Raw genomic sequence first — 18436 nt, 5'->3', positions numbered from 1 at the left:
ATGGGGCCGGAGTCCCTCGCCGTATCTCCGTCTCCGGCTGCTCTCCTTGGATTCCGACCGGTGGGATCGTTCCCCACCACTTCCTCTTGCCATGGACCAAGGTTTTTCCCCAAATCCCTCTCTTTCTTGTTGGTTCTCTTGTCTCTAGGTTTTTGGGGAGATGCTTGTGTTCTTGAGATTTTAGGCCAAGTCTTTGCAAGAGAAGGTTGTAGGAGAGTAGTGTTGCGTAGAAATTATACATGATATATTATCCCGTGGTAGATTTGATCAACCGTAGTTCCGCCGTGGTTTCGCGCGTCTTCTCAGATTCAAAAGTAGGTTCGGATCTCACGCGGTGCGGTACTACTGTGCTACTGGTGCGGTACTACCGATTGTCCGGTACTACCACCCGTACGGTGCGGTACTACCGCACGTTCTGTGGCACTAAGGTCTTACTACCGCTCCAAGCCACGGTACTACCGTATCCTCACACGGTACTACCACGACTAGGAGCGGTACTAAAATTTTAGTACCGCATGACCAGGCGACACTACCATTGTGTCCCATCTTCCTCGTGGAAGTTATCCCGTATGCTTTCTACTTGTTTCCCTTGCTTTGCCGTGGTCTTTGCGTTGATTCTTTTCGCTCTTTGTGTGTGCTTTCTCTTGTGTCTTAGGTGGTGGCTCTCGCCGTTCCAATTCCAGTCGTGACACTGGCTCCAAGCGACTGCACAGTCCTTAAGATGAAGCACCAGAGGGCTCCAATGCCCCCAAGCGCAATGTCAAGACCACTGCCAGCAAGCAAAAGGAACCTGCTAAGGGCATGGACGAGATTCCCCTCAATGAGTACATCGAACGCCGGAAGATCAACCCTTATGTGAATGCTTGTGCTATCCTCAGAGGCACTGAGTTGTTTTGGACCAAGCAACAGGCTCTCATTTATCTGGATGTAATCAAGAACAAGCAAAACACCTACGTGGATGTCAAGTGGATAGACATGAATCACATGAGGAAGGACAAGTTTCGTGACTACTTTGGAGAACCTCTGGATTTGGTGGAGCAGTTCGGTATTGAACATGTGATCTCTTTCCACCTTGACTATGATCCTGAGCTTATCCGTCAGTTCTTTGCCTCAGTTCACTTTCACCCCGGGGATGAGCGGAGGATGACCTGGATGACCAATGGCCGTCAGTTGTCTGCTACCTGGAAGGAGTTCATGGGTCTGCTCCACGTTCCTGATGACGGGCTTCACACACCTGTTGGTGTTCGCCCCCACGCCAACTCTGAGTCTGCTAACAAGAACAAGCTTCAGCCGTACTATGTTGAGAAGGTGCTTCCCACTGGCAAGTCGACTTGGGTGCTGAACTCTTTTCTAGATATCATGCATCGCATCTTCCACAACACTCTGGTCCCTCGCATTGGCGACAAGGACAAGGTTCATTCCTATCTGGTGGACATGATGCTTGATAACCCACAAGTATAGGGGATCGCAACAGTTTTCGATAAGTAAGAGTGTCGAACCCAACGAGGAGCTAAACATAGAACAAATATTCCCTCAAGTTCTATCGACCACCGATACAACTCTACGCACGCTTAATGTTCGCTTTATCTAGAATAAGTATGAAACTAGAAGTACTTTGTAGGTGTTTTCGGAAAGGCTTGCAAGAAAAGTAAAGATCACGAAAATAAAACTAGGGGCTGTTAAGGTAAAGAAGCAACTAAAGTAAATATAGCGAGTGTGGAAAAGTGGTGGTAGGAGTTGCGAAATTGTCCCTTAAGCAATTGACTACTTTACTAGACTGATGGCGAGTATTATGTGGGAGAGGCCACTGCTAGCATGTCATCCCTTACTTGGAATTCTATGCACTTATGATTGGAACTATTAGCAAGCATCCGCAACTACTAATGTTCATTAAGGTAAAACCCAACCATAGCATTAAGATATATTGGTCCCCCTTCAATCCCGTATGCATCAATTTCTATGCTAGGTTGAAGCTTCTGTCACTCTTGCCCTCTAATACATAGTCCTATCAACATACAACTAACCCTATGGTGTGATCCACGCGCGCGCTCATATGATGGGCACCAAAGGACAACAACATAACCATAAGCAAATTAAATCAATCATAGCAATTCATCAACCACCGATAGGACAACGAAAATCTACTGAGACATCATAGGATGGCAACACATCATTGGATAATAATATGAAGCATAAAGCACCATGTTCAAGTAGAGGGTACAGCGGGTTGTGGGAGAGTGGACCGCTGTAGATAGAGGGGGGAAGGTGATGGCGATGTTGGTGAAGATGGCGGAGGTGTTGGTGAAGATCGCGGTGATGATGATGATGGCCACGACGGCGTTCCGACGCCACCGGAGGAGAGGGGGAGAGGGGCCCCCTTCTTCCTCTTCTTCCTTGACCTCCTCCCTAGATGGGAGAAGGGTTTCCCCTCTGGTCCTTGGCCTCCATGGCATGGGAGGGGCGAGCCCCTCCGAGATTGGATCTATCTCTCTGTTTCTCTCTGGTTCTGTGTTCTATTCTGGCTCTGTTTCACCATTTCATATATATATGGAGATCCGTAACTCCGATTGGCCTGAAACCTTCACCATGATTTTTTTCCGAATATTATCTTTCTTGCGGAAAAAGAAGAGCGTTAACCGCCTTACGGTGGGCTCACGAGGGTAGGGCGCGCCCTAGGGGGGGTGCGCCCCGTGCCTCGTGACCACCTCGGGCACTGGTTCGCGTTGACTTTCCTTCCGAATTTTCCATATTTTCCAAAAATAAGCTCCTTCCGTTTTTATCCCGTTTGGACTCTGTTTGATATGGATATTCTGTGAAACCAAAAACATGCAACAGACAGGAACTGGCACTAGGCACTGGATCAATATGTTAGTCCCAAAAATAATATAAAAAGTTGCCAAAAAGTGTATGAAAGTTGAATAATATTGGCATGGAACAATCAAAAATTATAGATACGATGAAGACGTATCAGCATCCCCAAGCTTAATTCCTGCTCGTCCTTGAGTAGGTAAATGATAAAAAAGATAATTTTTGATGTGGAATGCTACCTAGCATAATCTTGATCATATGTCTAATCATGGCATGAATATTAAGACACGAGTGATTCAAAGCAATAGTCTATCATTTGACATAAAAACAATAATACTTCAAGCCTACTAATAAAGCAATCATGTCTTTTCAAAATAACATGGCCAAAGAAAGTTATCCCTACAAAATCATATAGTCTGGCTATGCTCCATCTTCACCACACAAAATATTCAAATCATGCACAACCCCAATGACAAGCCAAGAAATTGTTTCATAGTTTTGATGTTCTCAAACCTTTTTAACTTTCACGCAATACATGAGCGTGAGCCATGGACATAACACTATAGGTGGAATAGAATATGATGGTGGAGAAGACAAAAAGGAGAAGATAGTCTCACATCAACTAGGCGTATCAACGGGCTATGGAGATGCCCATCAATAGATATCAATGTGAGTGAGTAGGTATTGCCATGCAACGGATGCACTAGAGCTATAAGTATATGAAAGCTCAAACTGAAACTAAGTGGGTGTGCATCCAACTTGCTTGCTCATGAAGACCTAGGGCATTTGAGGAAGCCCATCATTGGAATATACAAGCCAAGTTCTATAATGAAAATTCCCACTAGTATATGAAAGTGATGACTCAAGAGACTCTCTATATGAATAACATGGTGCTACTTTGAAGCACAAGTGTGGAAAAATGATAGTAGCACTGCCCCTTCTCTCTTTTTCTCTCATTTTTTTATTTTTTTGGTGGGCTTCTTTGGCCTCTTTTTTTATTTGGGCTTCTTTGGCCTCTTTTTTTACTTGGGCTTATTTGGCCTCTTTTATTTTTTGTAAAGTCCGGAGTCTCGTCCCGACTTACGGGGGAATCATAGTCTCCATCATCCTTTCCTCACTGGGGCAATGCTCTAATAATGATGATCATCACACTTTTTATTTACTTACAGCTCAATATTACAAGTCGATACTAGAACAAAGATATGACTCTATATGAATGCCTCCGGCGGTGTACCGGGATGTGCAATGATCTAGCATAGCAATGATATCAAAAAACGAACAAGCCATGAAAACATCATGCTAGCTATCTTACGATCATGCAAAGCAATATGACAATGAATGCTCAAGTCATGTATATGATGATGATGGAAGTTGCATGGCAATATATCTCGGAATGGCTATGGAAATGCCATAATAGGTAGGTATGGTGGCTGTTTTGAGGAAGGTATATGGTGGGTTTATGGTACCGGCGAAAGTTGCGCGGTACTAGAGAGGCTAGCAATGGTGGAAGGGTGAGAGTGCGTATAATCCATGGACTCAACATTAGTCATAAAGAACTCACATAATTATTGCAAAAATCTATTAGTCAGTGAAACAAAGTACTACGCGCATGCTCCTAGGGGGATAGATTGGTAGGAAAATACCATCGCTCGTCCCTGACCGCCACTCATAAGGAAGACAATCAATAAATAAATCATGCTCCGACTTCGTTACATAACGGTTCACCATACGTGCATGCTACAGGAATCACAAACCTCAACACAAGTATTTCTACAATCCACAACTACCCACTAGCATGACTCTAATATCACCGTCTCTATATTGCAAAACTATTGCAAGGAATCAAACATATCATATTCAGTGATCTACAAGTTTTATGTAGGATTTTATGACTAACCATGTGAATGACCAGTTCCTGTCATCTCTCTAAATAGATATAAGTGAAGGAAGAGAGTTTAATTCTTTCTACAAAATATATGCCCACGCTCTAACAAATATAAGTGAAGCAAAAGAGCATTCTACAAATGGCGGTTGTCTATGTAAAGAGAAACAGGCAATCCAAACTTCAAATGATATAAGTGAAGCACATGAAGCATTCTATAAAGACATACTCAAAAGATATAAGTGAAGTGCAATGAGCATTCTATAAATCAACCAAGGACTATCTCATACCAGCATGGTGCATAAAGGAAAAATGAAAAACTAAATGCAAAAGACGCTCCAAGATTGCACATATCGCATGAACGAAACGAATCTGAAAACATACCGATACTTGTTGAAAAAAAGAGGGGATGCCTTCCCAGCATCCCCAAGCTTAGACGCTTGAGTCTCCTTGAATATTTACTTGGGGTGCATCCGGCATCCCCAATCTTGAGATCTTGCATCTCTTCCTTCTTCTCACATCGAAACATTCTCAATCATTGAACACTTCATCCACACAAAACTTCAACAGAAAACTCGGTAAGATCCATTAGTATAATAAAGCAAATCACTACTCTAAGTACTGTTGCAAACCAATTCATATTTTGTTTTTGCATTGTGTCTACTGTAATATAACTTTTTCATGGCTTAATCCACTAATATAAATTGATAGTTTCATCAAAACAAGCAAACTATGCATCAAAAACAGAATCTGTCTAAAACAAAACAGTCTGTAATAATCTGAACATTCACCATACTTCTGATACTTTAAAAATTCTATCAAAATTAGGAAAAATAAAAAATTTGTATAGGAAGACAGTGCAAAAAGAATCAGAACCATTTGGAATTCCAGCTAAAAATGCAAAATCGCGCACTACAGCCAAAGTTTCTGTCCTGCACTGTACAAACCATCAAGCAAATGTAAACATCCTAAAGGCAAACCTTGGCACATTATTTTTATAATACAATGGAATTGTACAAGGGGATAATTATTTTTGTTGAAAAATTTCTGTAATCAAGATTCGCAAATTTGCCGTGAGCATAAACAAAGTTCAAGGAGCTCTCCCACTTCAACAATGCTTGTCTTCTTTCGCTTTCCTTTTTGAAAAAGTTTTGGGTGCCCCTCTTTATTTTTGTTGTTTTTAAACTATATGAAAGCACTCAACAGAAATAAATGACTCTCTAAAACTTCCGGGTTGTTTCCCTGGCAGCACTTTCTTTAAAGCCATTAAGCTAGGCATATAGTGCTCAAGTAGTGAATCCACCCGGATCCCAAGGTATATCAAAGCCAATTTTAATTAACAATGATTTGTAATTTAGTAGTGAGCACAAAGTAACATATATCATGTAATGACGAAGTCTAACTCTCTTACTATGCATCGGCATGTCATAAAAGAACAATTCATGCACACAAAGTAAAGGCCAATGCATAGTATAAACAGTTTCTTGCAATTTTATCATGTTGGAAACATAGAGAGGTGGAGATATAGTTCCTCTCTCATAATAATTGCAAGTAGGAGCAGAAAGCACATGCATATTATAACTATCAAAATCATCATGTGTAACGGTAAAAGGCAACCCATCAATATAATCCTTAATAAGTGCAAACTTCTCCGATATAGTGTAGTCGGGAGAATTCAAAAAGATAATAAGACTATCATGTGTGGGTGCAATAGCAACAATTTCATGTTTAACATAAGGAACTATAGAAAGTTCATCCACATAAGCATAATTCATATTGGCATCCTGGCCATAAGCATAACAAGCATCATCAAAAAGGGATATTTCAAAAGAATCATAGGGATCATAACAGTCATCATAGCAATCATACTTCGGTAAGCACGAAGGGGAATTAAACAATGTATGAGTTGAAGAGTTACTCTCATTAGAAGGTGGGCACGGGTGATCAATCCGCTCTTCCTCCTTTTGTTCTTCGCTCTCCTCCTCATCTTTTTTATCCAATGAGCTCACAGTGTCATCAATTTCTTCTTCCATAGACTCCTGCAAAATATTAGTCTCTTCTTGGACAGCAAAGTAGTCCTCAATATATAGTTTAACATAAGCATTAGAAGCATAATTCTCATAACAATATTCAGGTATGGAAAAAATTTCAGATTTGTGATAAGTAGCATCATACTTTTCGATCAAAGAAGCAATTTCATAAGCACCCTCAAAAGCAACAAATTCTTCAATTTGTTGAACATCATAGTAACTATAAACACCTTTAGCATAAGAAGATAAGATTCCATTATCAATAAACTCACATTGGTAGGGAAGGTGTTTCTTAGGGTTTTCAGAACAAGTAAAATCATATAATTCACATAAATTCCAAGCATAGCATTGCAAACGTTGAATTTGACTCCATAATAATTTCCCTTTTTCAGATATACGGTGTCGCACATAACAAGCATGCTCATCTAAAGATTTGCCCTCAACTAAGCTAGTTGGGGTTTCGGCACGAGCACAAAGGGATCGAAGATGATCCAAGTAAAAAGCTTCAGCAGTGTGATAGATTTTGAGTGGTTCTTCAACCATTGGTTCAGTATGTACAACTAATTTTTTTGGTATTTTGCGTTTCCTACCCATAACTAAAGATAGAAAACAACTAAGAACAGCAAATAAAAATTACTTAGTGATAAAGCAAACAAGCACACACGAGAATATTCACCCCACGTTATTGCTCCCCGGCAACGGCGCCAGAAAAAGGTCTTGATAGCCCACAAGTATAGGGGATCGCAACAGTTTTCGATAAGTAAGAGTGTGGAACCCAACGAGGAGCTAAAGGTAGAACAAATATTCCCTCAAGTTCTATCGACCACTGATAGAACTCTACGCACGCTTAACGTTCGCTTTCCCTAGAATAAGTATGAAACTAGAAGTACTTTGTAGGTGTTTTCGGAAAGGCTTGCAAGAAAGTAAAGAGCACGAAAATAAAACTAGAGGCTGTTAAGGTAAAGAAGCAACTAAAGTAAATATATCGAGTGTGGAAAAGTGGTGGTAGGAGTTGCGAAATTGTCCCTTAAGCAATTGACTACTTTACTAGACCGATAGCGAATATTATGTGGGAGAGGCCACTGCTAGCATGTCATTCCTTACTTGGAATTCTATGCACTTATGATGGGAACTATTAGCAAGCATCCACAACTACTAATGTTCATTAAGGTAAAACCCAACCATAGCATTAAGATATATTGGTCCCCCTTCAATCCCGTATGCATCAATTTCTATGCTAGGTTGAAGCTTCTATCACTCTTGCCCTCCAATACATAGTCCTATCAACATACAACTAACCCTATGGTGTGATCCACGCGCGTGCTCATATGATGGGCACCAAAGGACAGCAACATAACCACAAGCAAATTAAATCAATCATAGCAATTCATCAACCACCGATAGGACAACGAAAATCTACTCAGACATCATAGGATGACAACACATCATTGGATAATAATATGAAGCATAAAGCACAATGTTCAAGTAGAGGGTACAACGGGTTGCGGGAGAGTGCACCACTGTAGATAGAGGGGGGAAGGTGATGGAGATGTTGGTGAAGATGGCGGAGGTGTTGGTGAAGATCGCGGTGATGATGATGATGGCCTCGGCGGCGTTCCGGCGCCACCAGAGGAGAGGGGGAGAGGGGCTCCCTTCTTCCTCTTCTTCCTTGACCTCCTCCCTAGATGGGAGAAGGGTTTCCCCTCCGGTCCTTGGCCTCCATGGCATGGGAGGGGCGAGAGCCCCTCTGAGATTGGATCTATCTCTCTGTTTCTCTCTGGTTCTGCATTCTGTTCTGGCTCTATTTCACGGTTTCGTATATATATGGAGATCCGTAACTCCGATTGGCCTGAAACCTTTGCCGTGATTTTTTTCTGAATATTATCTTTCTTGCGGCAAAAGAAGAGCATCAACCGCCTTACGGTGGGCTCACGAGGGTAGGGGGCGCGCCCCCCTGCCTCGTGACCACCTCGGGCATTGGTTCGCGTTGATTTTCCTTCCAAATTTTCCATATTTTCCAAAATAAGCTCGGTCCGTTTTTATCCCGTTTGGACTCCGTTTGATATGGATATTCTGCGAAACCAAAAACATGCAACAGACAGGAATTGGCACTGGGCACTGGATCAATATGTTAGTCCCAAAAATAATATAAAAAGTTGCCAAAAAGTGTATGAAAGTTGAATAATATTGGCATGGAACAATCAAAAATTATAGATACGACGGAGACGTATCAATGCTCCTGTGCGCGGAGGCACGTACGTCTCAGACTCAACCACTTGATGTCTCACACATCATGTGGTGTGAGCTTCGATTTGTGGTGTACACCCGCAAGGTACCTATCTATGGACCATACATGTTTCTGTTGATCTCCATGACTTGGGAGAAGATGTACCCTGGTGATGAGTTCCTTGCTCCAAACTGGATTCGGCATGAGTCCATCAGTCTCTGCGTCAAGCCCAACTGGGCCAACACTACTACTCGTGCTGAGGCGTCTGCTGCTAGGAGGGCTGTTGGTGAGGAGGAGGCTGGTGCAGAGGATGTTGCTGAGGACCATGCTGCTAGGTCTTCCCAACCTTCCTCTGAGCCGTCGTGGGACAAGAAGTTGAAGGACAAGATGAAGACTCTCTTCTGCATGCAAGCGAAGGAGCAGTACAGAACTCACATGGCATCCAAGGAGAGTCGTCGCCGCAACAAGAAGGTCATGAGGCTCTTTGGGGAGGATGTCTCTGGCGGTTCTGAGGATGCCATCACGCCAGAGGCTGCATGGATGGCGAAGTAAGGTTTCAAGTGGACTAGTTTTGAGGAGAACATCGAGGAGACCGTCCCCGCCGCCGAGTCTGACGAGGAGCATGAGGAGCATTGGGATGATTTCTCTGCCTGAGCCACCCCTTGTGTGTAGGTGTCCTCTCCACCTTTTTGGCGTCTCGATGCCAAAGGGGGAGAGAGTGTAGGGATTTGCGTGCTTGCGAGTCGTGTCATCTTTGGTGTTTGCTTTGTCGTTTGCTTTGGTTTAGTTTGCGCCTTTGAGACTTATCCTTCATATGGTGTAAGACATATGCACTCTATTCTATCCTAGTGAGATTTTGATTGTGCTACTTATTATGCTCGTATTTACTATCTTGTCTAGTGTTAGCCTTACTTTTGCAAGATATGCCTTGTCTATATAATATAGGGGGAGCTTTGATCTTAGTATGTGTGTCGTGCAGTCCAAAGCACCCATCTAGTTAGCACACATCTAGGGGGAGCCCGTCTATATTCTAGAAAGGAGGGGTTTGCATTTGCTTAACCTTATTTCCTCTGTGCAAATCCCGTATTGTCATCAATCCACCAAAAAGGGGGAGATTATAAGGGCATATTTATCCCTAAGGTGTTTTGGTGATTGATGACAATGCTTTTGCGGACTAATCGTGTGCCTTGAGTTTCCCAGACGTTTCATCGCTAGGCACAAGACGTTTTGGTGTCCCTCGAAGACTATTGAAGACGGCGTCTTTTCTACGTTTCTTTTTTGTGGATTTGAGTCGTAGGAAAGCCGTACTATCAAGAGGGGGTCCGCGTCGGAAAGGTTTGGGTGGAATCATCACGTACACGTTTTCTTCCTCGTCGCCTCCTTTCCCCTGCACTTTGGAGCATCCTCCGTTGATCCTCCTTTTCCTTGTCCTGGCTGCTATTGGTGGGCTTGCGGTAGTACTGCTCGTTGTTGAGCGGTAGTACCGCAGGCACCCGCGGTAGTACCGCACTTTGGCGTGGTAGTACCGCAGGTGCCCACGGTAGTACCGCTCCTCTGGAGCCGCAGTACCGTGGCCCCCAGGCCAAGTACCGCTCCTTCGCGGTAGTAGGGGCGGATGTAATTTTTTACATCCGCGCCACTGCGGTAGTACCGCATCCCTTGCGCGGTAGTACCGTGCGTGGCCTGGCTCAGCTGTCTGGTGGTAGTACCGCTCCTCTGTGGTAGTACTGTGTCGGATTTTTGCTTCTTCCGTTTACCAGCGGAAGTAGGCACGGATGTATCTTTATCCGCGCTCTTCCCAGGCTAGGGGTTTCCTGCCTTGCGGGCGGCACTACCGCCCTCAGCCCTTGTGCTACAGGTCTACCCTAGCTGCTGCTGCTGCTGCGGTAGTACCGCGGGTCCTCATGGTAGTACCACGTGGCCTTGCGGTAGTACCGCTTGTCAGCAAGCGGAAGTACCACGTGGCCCTACAGTAGTACCGCTGGTCTGGGGCAGTAGTACCGCTGGTCGCGGGCTGGTAGGTGGATAACGGTTGGATATTTGCCCTAAGCGATAAAAGGGGTGTCTTCTTCCTCTAGTTGACTACCTCTTCCAACCCTAAGCTCCATTGTTGCTCCAAGCTCCATTTTCATCCGATCTCACTCCCTAGCCAATGAAACTTGTTGATTTGCTCGGGTGTGGTTGAGAAGGCCCCGATCTACACTTCCACCAAGAGAAATTTGATTCCCCCCACTAATCCCTTGCGGATCTTGTTACTCTTGGGTGTTTCAGCACCCTAGACGGTTGAGGTCACCGCTGAGCCATAGTCCATTGTGGTGAAGCTTCGTGGTGTCGTTGGGAGCCTCCAATTGAGTTGTGGAGATTGCCCCAACCTTGTTTGTAAAGGTTCGGTCGCCGCCTCCAAGGGCACCAATAGTGGAATCACGGCATCTCGCATTGTGTGAGGGCGTGAGGAGAATATGGTGGCCCTAGTGGCTTCTTGGGGAGCATTGTGCCTCCACACCGCTCCAACGGAGACGTACTTCCCCTCAAAGGGAAGGAACTTCGGTAACACATCCTCGTCTCCACCGGCTCCACTCTTGGTTATCTTGTGCCTTTACTTGTGCAAGCTTATTTGTGATATATCTCTTGCTTGCTTGTGTTCCTATCTTTGTTGCATCATATAGGTTGCTCACCTAGTTGCATATCTAGACAACCTACTTTGATGCAAAGTTTAAATTGTTAAAGAAAAGCTAAAAATTGTTAGTTGCCTATTCACCCCCCCTCTAGTCAACCATATCGATCCTTTTAGCAGACGATATCCCTCAACCACGTACTCCGATGTAGCTCTGAGAGCTTGACATGCAATAACTCATGTGCCACACTTCAGGATTTTTTTGGTACACTTCAATAGTGCATGCATAATGTCCCGGTCTGCATCAAGGCAGACTTTGCACCAGGCCAAAGTTGCAATATGTGTGTGTTTGAGAGTGCATTCAACCAGTAGAATTTAGCCCAAAGCACTCGCCACCAGAACACTCTCACCTCTGGCACAACATTAAAATTTCAAATGGTTATCCATAATTGTTTATCTCTCTCTGCAGTTTTTGTCGTCACTTCTTCAAGATCAACATGCTCATTGCGAATCACTAGAGAAAGATACGTCGATTTCACATAATAGACACCCCAATATTTCTGAAGCCCAAGCCCAAAGTTCTTCCCTTCCGCCCGTCTCAACGGTATGTTTAGCATTGCATTGCTTCCGGGGCAATGAAGTTCTTTGTGACCACATCTATATTCCACGACAAATTATCAGTATCAATAAGGTTGATACGAAATTCAACATGGCATTGCCAATATGAAGCGTAGGCTTCAAGGACAAGTAGCTCGAGATCCACCTATCGTCCCAGAATGAGACTGAAGTGTCATCTCCAATTCGATCTATCATCCCGGTTTCCAAAGCTTCTCTTCCAGCAACAATTGCTTTCCACGTCCTTGATGCACATCTCTTGATGCTCTCCACGTCCTTGATGCCTAGGTCCTGAAGCGAGGAATCATCAGTCGCCTCCCTGAACACTCTCATCAGTCATTTAGGTCTTGCCGCACGAGAGAAATGTTCAGAGCCAGTGTCTCATTAAAATCACCAACACAAAGCCACACTGAATACTTAATGGCAAAAAGCGTAAGAACAAATCTCCAACTATGGTGTTTATCTTCCACCCGCAGAGGTCCATAAAAGTCTGTGAATCTCCACTCTTAAGAGTTTTGATCCTTTCTCTTAAACGAAACATCAATATGGGCTAAACTATAATTCCTGAGATAAAAAACTAGTTGCGTTACCAGAATAAACCAATTCCCCCACTAAGACCATCATTGTTCACTGTGAAGCAACCTGCAGAGCCGAGCAAAAACTTCAAGCTCTCAACTCTTTTTGCCAAGTTTTTTTTGTCTCGATGACAAATAGGAGAACTGGCTCTTCCTACTTCACAATGTGGGAAAGCTCTCGAACTACCACCAGGTTGCCAAGCCCTCGGCAGTTCCAACTCAAGCAACTCATTGTCATAGGCAGGGCTGCATCGAGGCCGCTGGAAAATTTTCCGAGCTCATTGGTGTTGTTATCTTCTTCTTTGCCCCCATTCCCCATCATCACCTGATTCTCCTAACACAGACGGCCCTCCACTTTGCCCTAAATGCTTGTTATTGTCTTGGTTTGAGTGAGGTGTGTTCATGAGCAAGGGTGTTTCAACTCTTCTGTACACATGCTGAGCCTCGGGACCGCCCTTTCGATTGTTCAGAAAAGTTTTGTTCTTGACCGAGGACGTAATCTCCGCTCCACCACTAGCCGCCCTGCTTGAATTTCGAGTATCTGACTTGTTGTTCTGAGCATTATGTTGATCTTTTGACAAATTCTCGCTCGAAGCCGACCTCTTACTCACATCTGGTGGCCTAAACCCTTTCCAAAGAGCATATCTCCATTCTTGTCTCTTGTACCTAGGGTTGGACAATGGATATCTAAATGGCCAAGACGTCCACATGAAAAGAAAAGAAATGTGGATTGTTCTCATACTGGATATCATATGGATCCATACACTTTCTCCGTTTTGATTCAATCAAGAATCCATCTCCTCAAAGGTGCTTCTCAACATCTACTATGTCTCACTCCCTTAGGTAGCCTGGTGCATGATCAAACTGAATCGATGAGAACTTTTTATCCATCTGATCCGCAATAGATTTGCTCCACTTATCTCGCACAGTTGAAAAGGGAGATTCACAACCCTAGCCCACATCTGTAGCTTATCAAACCTCAACTATGAAGGTCACATGCATTCATCAAACGATGAGAGAATAACTGCGTTGCGACTCACATGCCATGGCGAACCTTCCCCCACACGATCACGATCCACAGACATATTCTCTCCTTCCGATAAAACAAACCAACCCTTTAGGGTTTCCCCATGCTGGACTATGTGCGCTGGATATGAAACACATTGCGATGGAGTACCTTCCCCGCTAGCATCAACTTCTCCTTCTCCCCATCTTCTTCATCATCAAGAACCAGTGGCGTGGCCTCCTCCTCCGAGATCCACAACTTTTCAAGCTCCTCCGCTAATCTTGCTCTCGCCACCCTCGGCAACAAGGGACTCCTTCTCCTTGCCCCCTTGGGCGGACGTTGACATTCTCAAAACGGCCAATCCACTCTAAAATCCTAATCGCCCGACACATTGGCTCGGGAAAGTCTGGGGAAACGTCGAGGCAGCAGAAGATTGCAGAGCCCTAGTATCATATGATGATACTCAATCCTCTTTTTCTTCATTTAATTGTATGCCGCCTCATCTAAACTGCATAGTTGGCATGTACGATACTTTCGTGCGACAAGTCCTATCCATTTCATGTTTTTTTTAAGAATCACGTGAACTAAAGGAGGCCCTAGCATTCGAGGTAGTCATAGTAGAAAGGATCTCGCATCCGTGTGTGTCTTATACTTTGCCGTTGTTTCATTCGGCCTAATATCCAGCAGTAGGAGCTATCCAAAGAAACATCCAGCAATCAAAGCAGCCAGTGGTCCATTACCGGCGGTCCCCGGAGTAGCAGCAAGACTGCTTTGGGGCTAGCCGTATGCCCGTATCCGGTAGAGTAGAAGCGAACAAACCAAAAGGTGATTAGCACTCGCCGATTCATTCATCCGTTCGTCACCCGGTCGCGAGAGGTGAGGTGAGGTGATTACCACGTAAGTTAAGCTTAAGTAGGAGGAGCAGATGGATGGGTTGGGTCACATGCGCGAGCTGCACGCAAGCATCCAGACGAAGCAACAACACGGGGAGCGGTACAAGGCGAGTGGTGAGAAACAGCAAGTCGCCAAGCGGACGCAAACAAGGCCCAAGCGTACACCGAGGAACCATCGGAAACCGGAGAAAGGTCCCTCACTCTCACTCTCAATCCATTGAGAAAGAAAGAAAGAATCATTCGTTTATTTCCATATTCAATGGCCCTGCGGTACAGCTACAAATGCGTAATCAATTAATTAACCCTTATTGGTCCGTGCTAATATAAGTAATAAATGAAAATGAGCAAATTGGACAAAGACCACTATGTCATTGTCAACCGCGCCGCGCGTCGGGAGGGTACGGCCGGCGTGCGTCGGCCCGGAGCGCGACGCCATTGAGGATGGATCATACGGCCATTGATCAGGACACGTCCACGGGCTTGCACAGGAAGAGCAGCGACGAGGGAGGCTGCTGCCTGCCGGCGCCGGCAGTGGCGCCGCTCCCGCCTCCTAGCCGCTCGTAGCAGTCGATGGAGAAGAGCGACAGCGAGAGGGAGAGCGACAGGCGCGCCCGGGCCTGCGCGTGGGCGAGGGCGCCCGCGCGGCCGAGCCTGTCGAGCGCCGGGCCAAGGCAGAGGCGGTAGAGCCGGCGGTACCCGCCGAGCGCGGCCACGACGGTGCGGGTGGCGTGGCCCGCGGTGGGGCCGGACGCCGGGCCCACGTGGCGGAGGCAGAGCGCCTCCCAGACGGCGTCCCGGCGCGACACGGCGGCCCAGAGGCGGCAGACGGAGGCCGCGGACGCGAGCGAGCGGCCGTCGAGGCGCGCCAGGATCTCGGACAGGATGTCGGCGTTGTCGTTGATGTTGTACGCGCCGCCGCCGCCGCCGCCGGAGGCCAGCAGCTGCACGCGCACCTCCAGCTCCGTCACCACCACAGCGCCCTCCTCCTCCTGCCGCGGCGCCGCGGGAGGTCCTCCCATACGCACGGGCCGGCGGTGCTGGTTCAAGGGGTAGAGGGAAGGGAGGTGGCGAGAGGTGAGAGGGCGGAGGGGCGTATATATAGGGGGTGCGCGCGGGGCGGGGTTTTGACTCTGCTCCCGCTCGTGTCTGTGGGGGCGCAACATAAAAAGGCGATTAAAGCCTTCTAGGAACCAATAATGGCAGTGGCCATGGTGGATGCCGGGTGCCCTAGATCGATCGGCCGGTCACCGTAAAGCAAAGGAATCCATCCGAAGGTGCGGTCTCCGGGCTCCGGCAAGGGCCGAGGTGGCGACCGACCCTGCCGCGAGCCGAGAAGCTAGGGCATCTGGCGCGGCGAGCCAAGGGGGGGATGTGGCCAAGCGGGACGGGCCAAGGGGCCGGCGTGGAGATGCGCGCGACGTCGAGCAACCGTACCTCGCCGCAGCGACTCCTCCGGAGCCCGGCCTTAAACTATTCGCCTCCGTTTTGACGCCACGCGTACGTACGTGTTTTCCCTCCTCCTCCTCCTCGGGGAGATGCTCGCACCGCCGCGCACGACGCTCGTTGCAACCACCATGGCCGGTGGTTGCGCGCACTGTAGCTCGGTCAAGCGGCCGCGGCGACGGTGGCATGCGCACTGTACGGTGGTCATACGATCGTGTGTAGTTATGGTCGGTACGTGCGTTTCTTTTTTGTGCCGGTATACGTCCATCAGCGTCGGTGCACAGTGGAGATGACCACTCCACAAAGAATTCGACGCAAGTACGTACTACCTGTAGCCTGGCACCGGCGAGGTAGGCACACTGTTTAGATATAGAGGGGCCGTCACTTTCTCAAGAAAAATATGGGGGCGCCGTCCGGAGGACGACGGTGCCCGTGCTCACGACAAGCACATTTCGTAACCGGTAGCAGCTATAGCCAGCTCGTGTGGATTTCGGGTCCCGTTCCACGCCGAGAAAAGTGGAGCGACGACGCAACGGCTAGCTTCGACCATTGGCCACGCCTACATCTTTTTTGGTGCACACTACATTCTGTATTCCACCGGACGCTCACATCAAAGTTTCTTTTGGGTTTTCCTGGCGATGGACATCCGCATCCACGTTGTTTACTCCATGGCGCGGGGTTCCTACGTGCCCGTGCCGGATACACCCTTCGCTTCTTGCCGTTTGACGTTTAGATTTTGGACCACAGCATCGGCTAATAAATGGACACGTACGATAAGCTGAACTTGATTTGCGGTAATACAACTAACCCATGTGAAGAGTAAATTCAGATTTTTCTTTTGGAAAAGATTACAAAAAAAAATCTGAAATTTCAGGGCATGAAACTTAATCGACCATTCTACTTAGGGCGTGACTAGGTCTCAGTCGACTGAGACTTAACCAAGTCTCAGTCAAGTGATATAGTATGTAAAAAGAAAAAAGAAAAACTGAAAATAACCTTCTTTACGAATCTTCCTGTAAAATCAAAGTAGAGACTTAGCAAAATTGTTCTACTTATGTGTGAAGTTTCGTAATGTACTGACACCCATGGTATTCTCAGTGAAGTAAAAACAATTGGGATCATACTATTCACCAAACAGTTTTTTAATGTAGCTTTGATTTTGTCATTTTTTCCCAATCACCGCGAATGTGATTTCTTCGTAAAACTTCATACCCGAGTATACTGGTTGACTATGTATATTATAAAAAACTTTTAGATTTTTTCTAGAAATTTTCTGAATTTACTATTCGTAGGGGTGCGCGTGGAAACATATTCACAAAATCCGCGTTGTAATATAGCCAATAATCGGCTATAAGGAGTTGTCATGTCATTTAGATTCAACATTATAACCGAAATGTATAATAGTAAGTTTTAATATGCATTACTTTATTAGTAGCTAGCTCACCTTACAATCTCACAAAGTGTCTAGGGTCGTGCTATAGCCGGCTCTTATCATACAACACACTTTCCTTATCTCTCATCTTTTCTCTACTCCAACTAAGCAAAGATATAATAAGGGCATGTACAATGGTGCTATCTTAGGAGTGTCATGTAGGATAAATGATGAGGTGGAGAAGAGAAAACTCATAAGAAAAGACTTGTCTTCTCTTATTTAAGATAAAACAAGAGATGATCTCTTAGCACAATTTGTCTCGCCATGTTTTAAGGAATTGCTAGTTATTGAAGATAAGGCTAAGATATAACCCATTATAGACATACTCTTTTGTCATCTCTAAATTACATGCAAGACTTAAGATAAGACTGTCTTATCAAGCATTGTACATGCCTTAATTGATTCCTTGTAGCCTGCTTATGTCACTTTATTGTACTTGCTCCGATAAGCTCTCCGCGGAAGGATGGGAATCAGAGGATAAGCAGTATTGTATTGACTATTGAGCGTCTCGGGATGGTTATACTCTCACGGGACAAGAAACCTCCTAAACATAATGTAGGGGTCGACAAGCACGTTTGGCTTTTTTTAGAAGGAACAAATTATATTCCACTTAAACTTGGGAAGCCATATCAGCGTTCACCAAGACAGAAACAAAGCCTAGGGCAACATTCGCCCACACATGAAGTGGTTCAGCAGCACCCATAGCAAGCTGGGCCAAAGCATGCGCCACATGGTTACAGTTCCGGGGACAAAACATGAACTCAGAGAAAACAAAAGAGGCATGGCACATGCTTCTTGCTTCTCTGAAGAGAACTCCCAGCTCCGCAGCGTCATAGTCTCGCCCTTTAAGTGCAGAAATCATTGTCAAACAGTCTGATTCAAAACTGATACGTTGTGCACCCAGGTCAGCT

The 18436-nt window shown here is 45.8% G+C and overlaps 1 protein-coding gene across 1 annotated transcript; it reads right to left on the bottom strand.

Annotated features, from left to right (window-relative positions):
- Positions 1-14875: 14875 nt before the first annotated feature.
- On the bottom strand, positions 14876-15702 carry LOC119288625 (F-box protein SNE-like). Its single transcript, XM_037568208.1, has one exon. The coding sequence runs from the start codon at positions 15667-15669 to the stop codon at positions 15112-15114; it is 558 nt and encodes a 185-aa protein (XP_037424105.1). The 5' UTR covers positions 15670-15702; the 3' UTR covers positions 14876-15111.
- Positions 15703-18436: the final 2734 nt, after the last annotated feature.

The sequence above is a fragment of the Triticum dicoccoides genome, chromosome 4A (assembly GCF_002162155.2).
Source record: "Triticum dicoccoides isolate Atlit2015 ecotype Zavitan chromosome 4A, WEW_v2.0, whole genome shotgun sequence".
Lineage (NCBI taxonomy): Eukaryota > Viridiplantae > Streptophyta > Magnoliopsida > Poales > Poaceae > Triticum > Triticum dicoccoides.
This window is presented reverse-complemented; position numbering and strand designations above follow the sequence as displayed.

Bases quoted from the DNA above. Each gene is read 5' to 3' on its own strand.
- LOC119288625 (XM_037568208.1), bottom strand. From the start codon at position 15,669: ATGGGAGGACCTCCCGCGGCGCCGCGGCAGGAGGAGGAGGGCGCTGTG.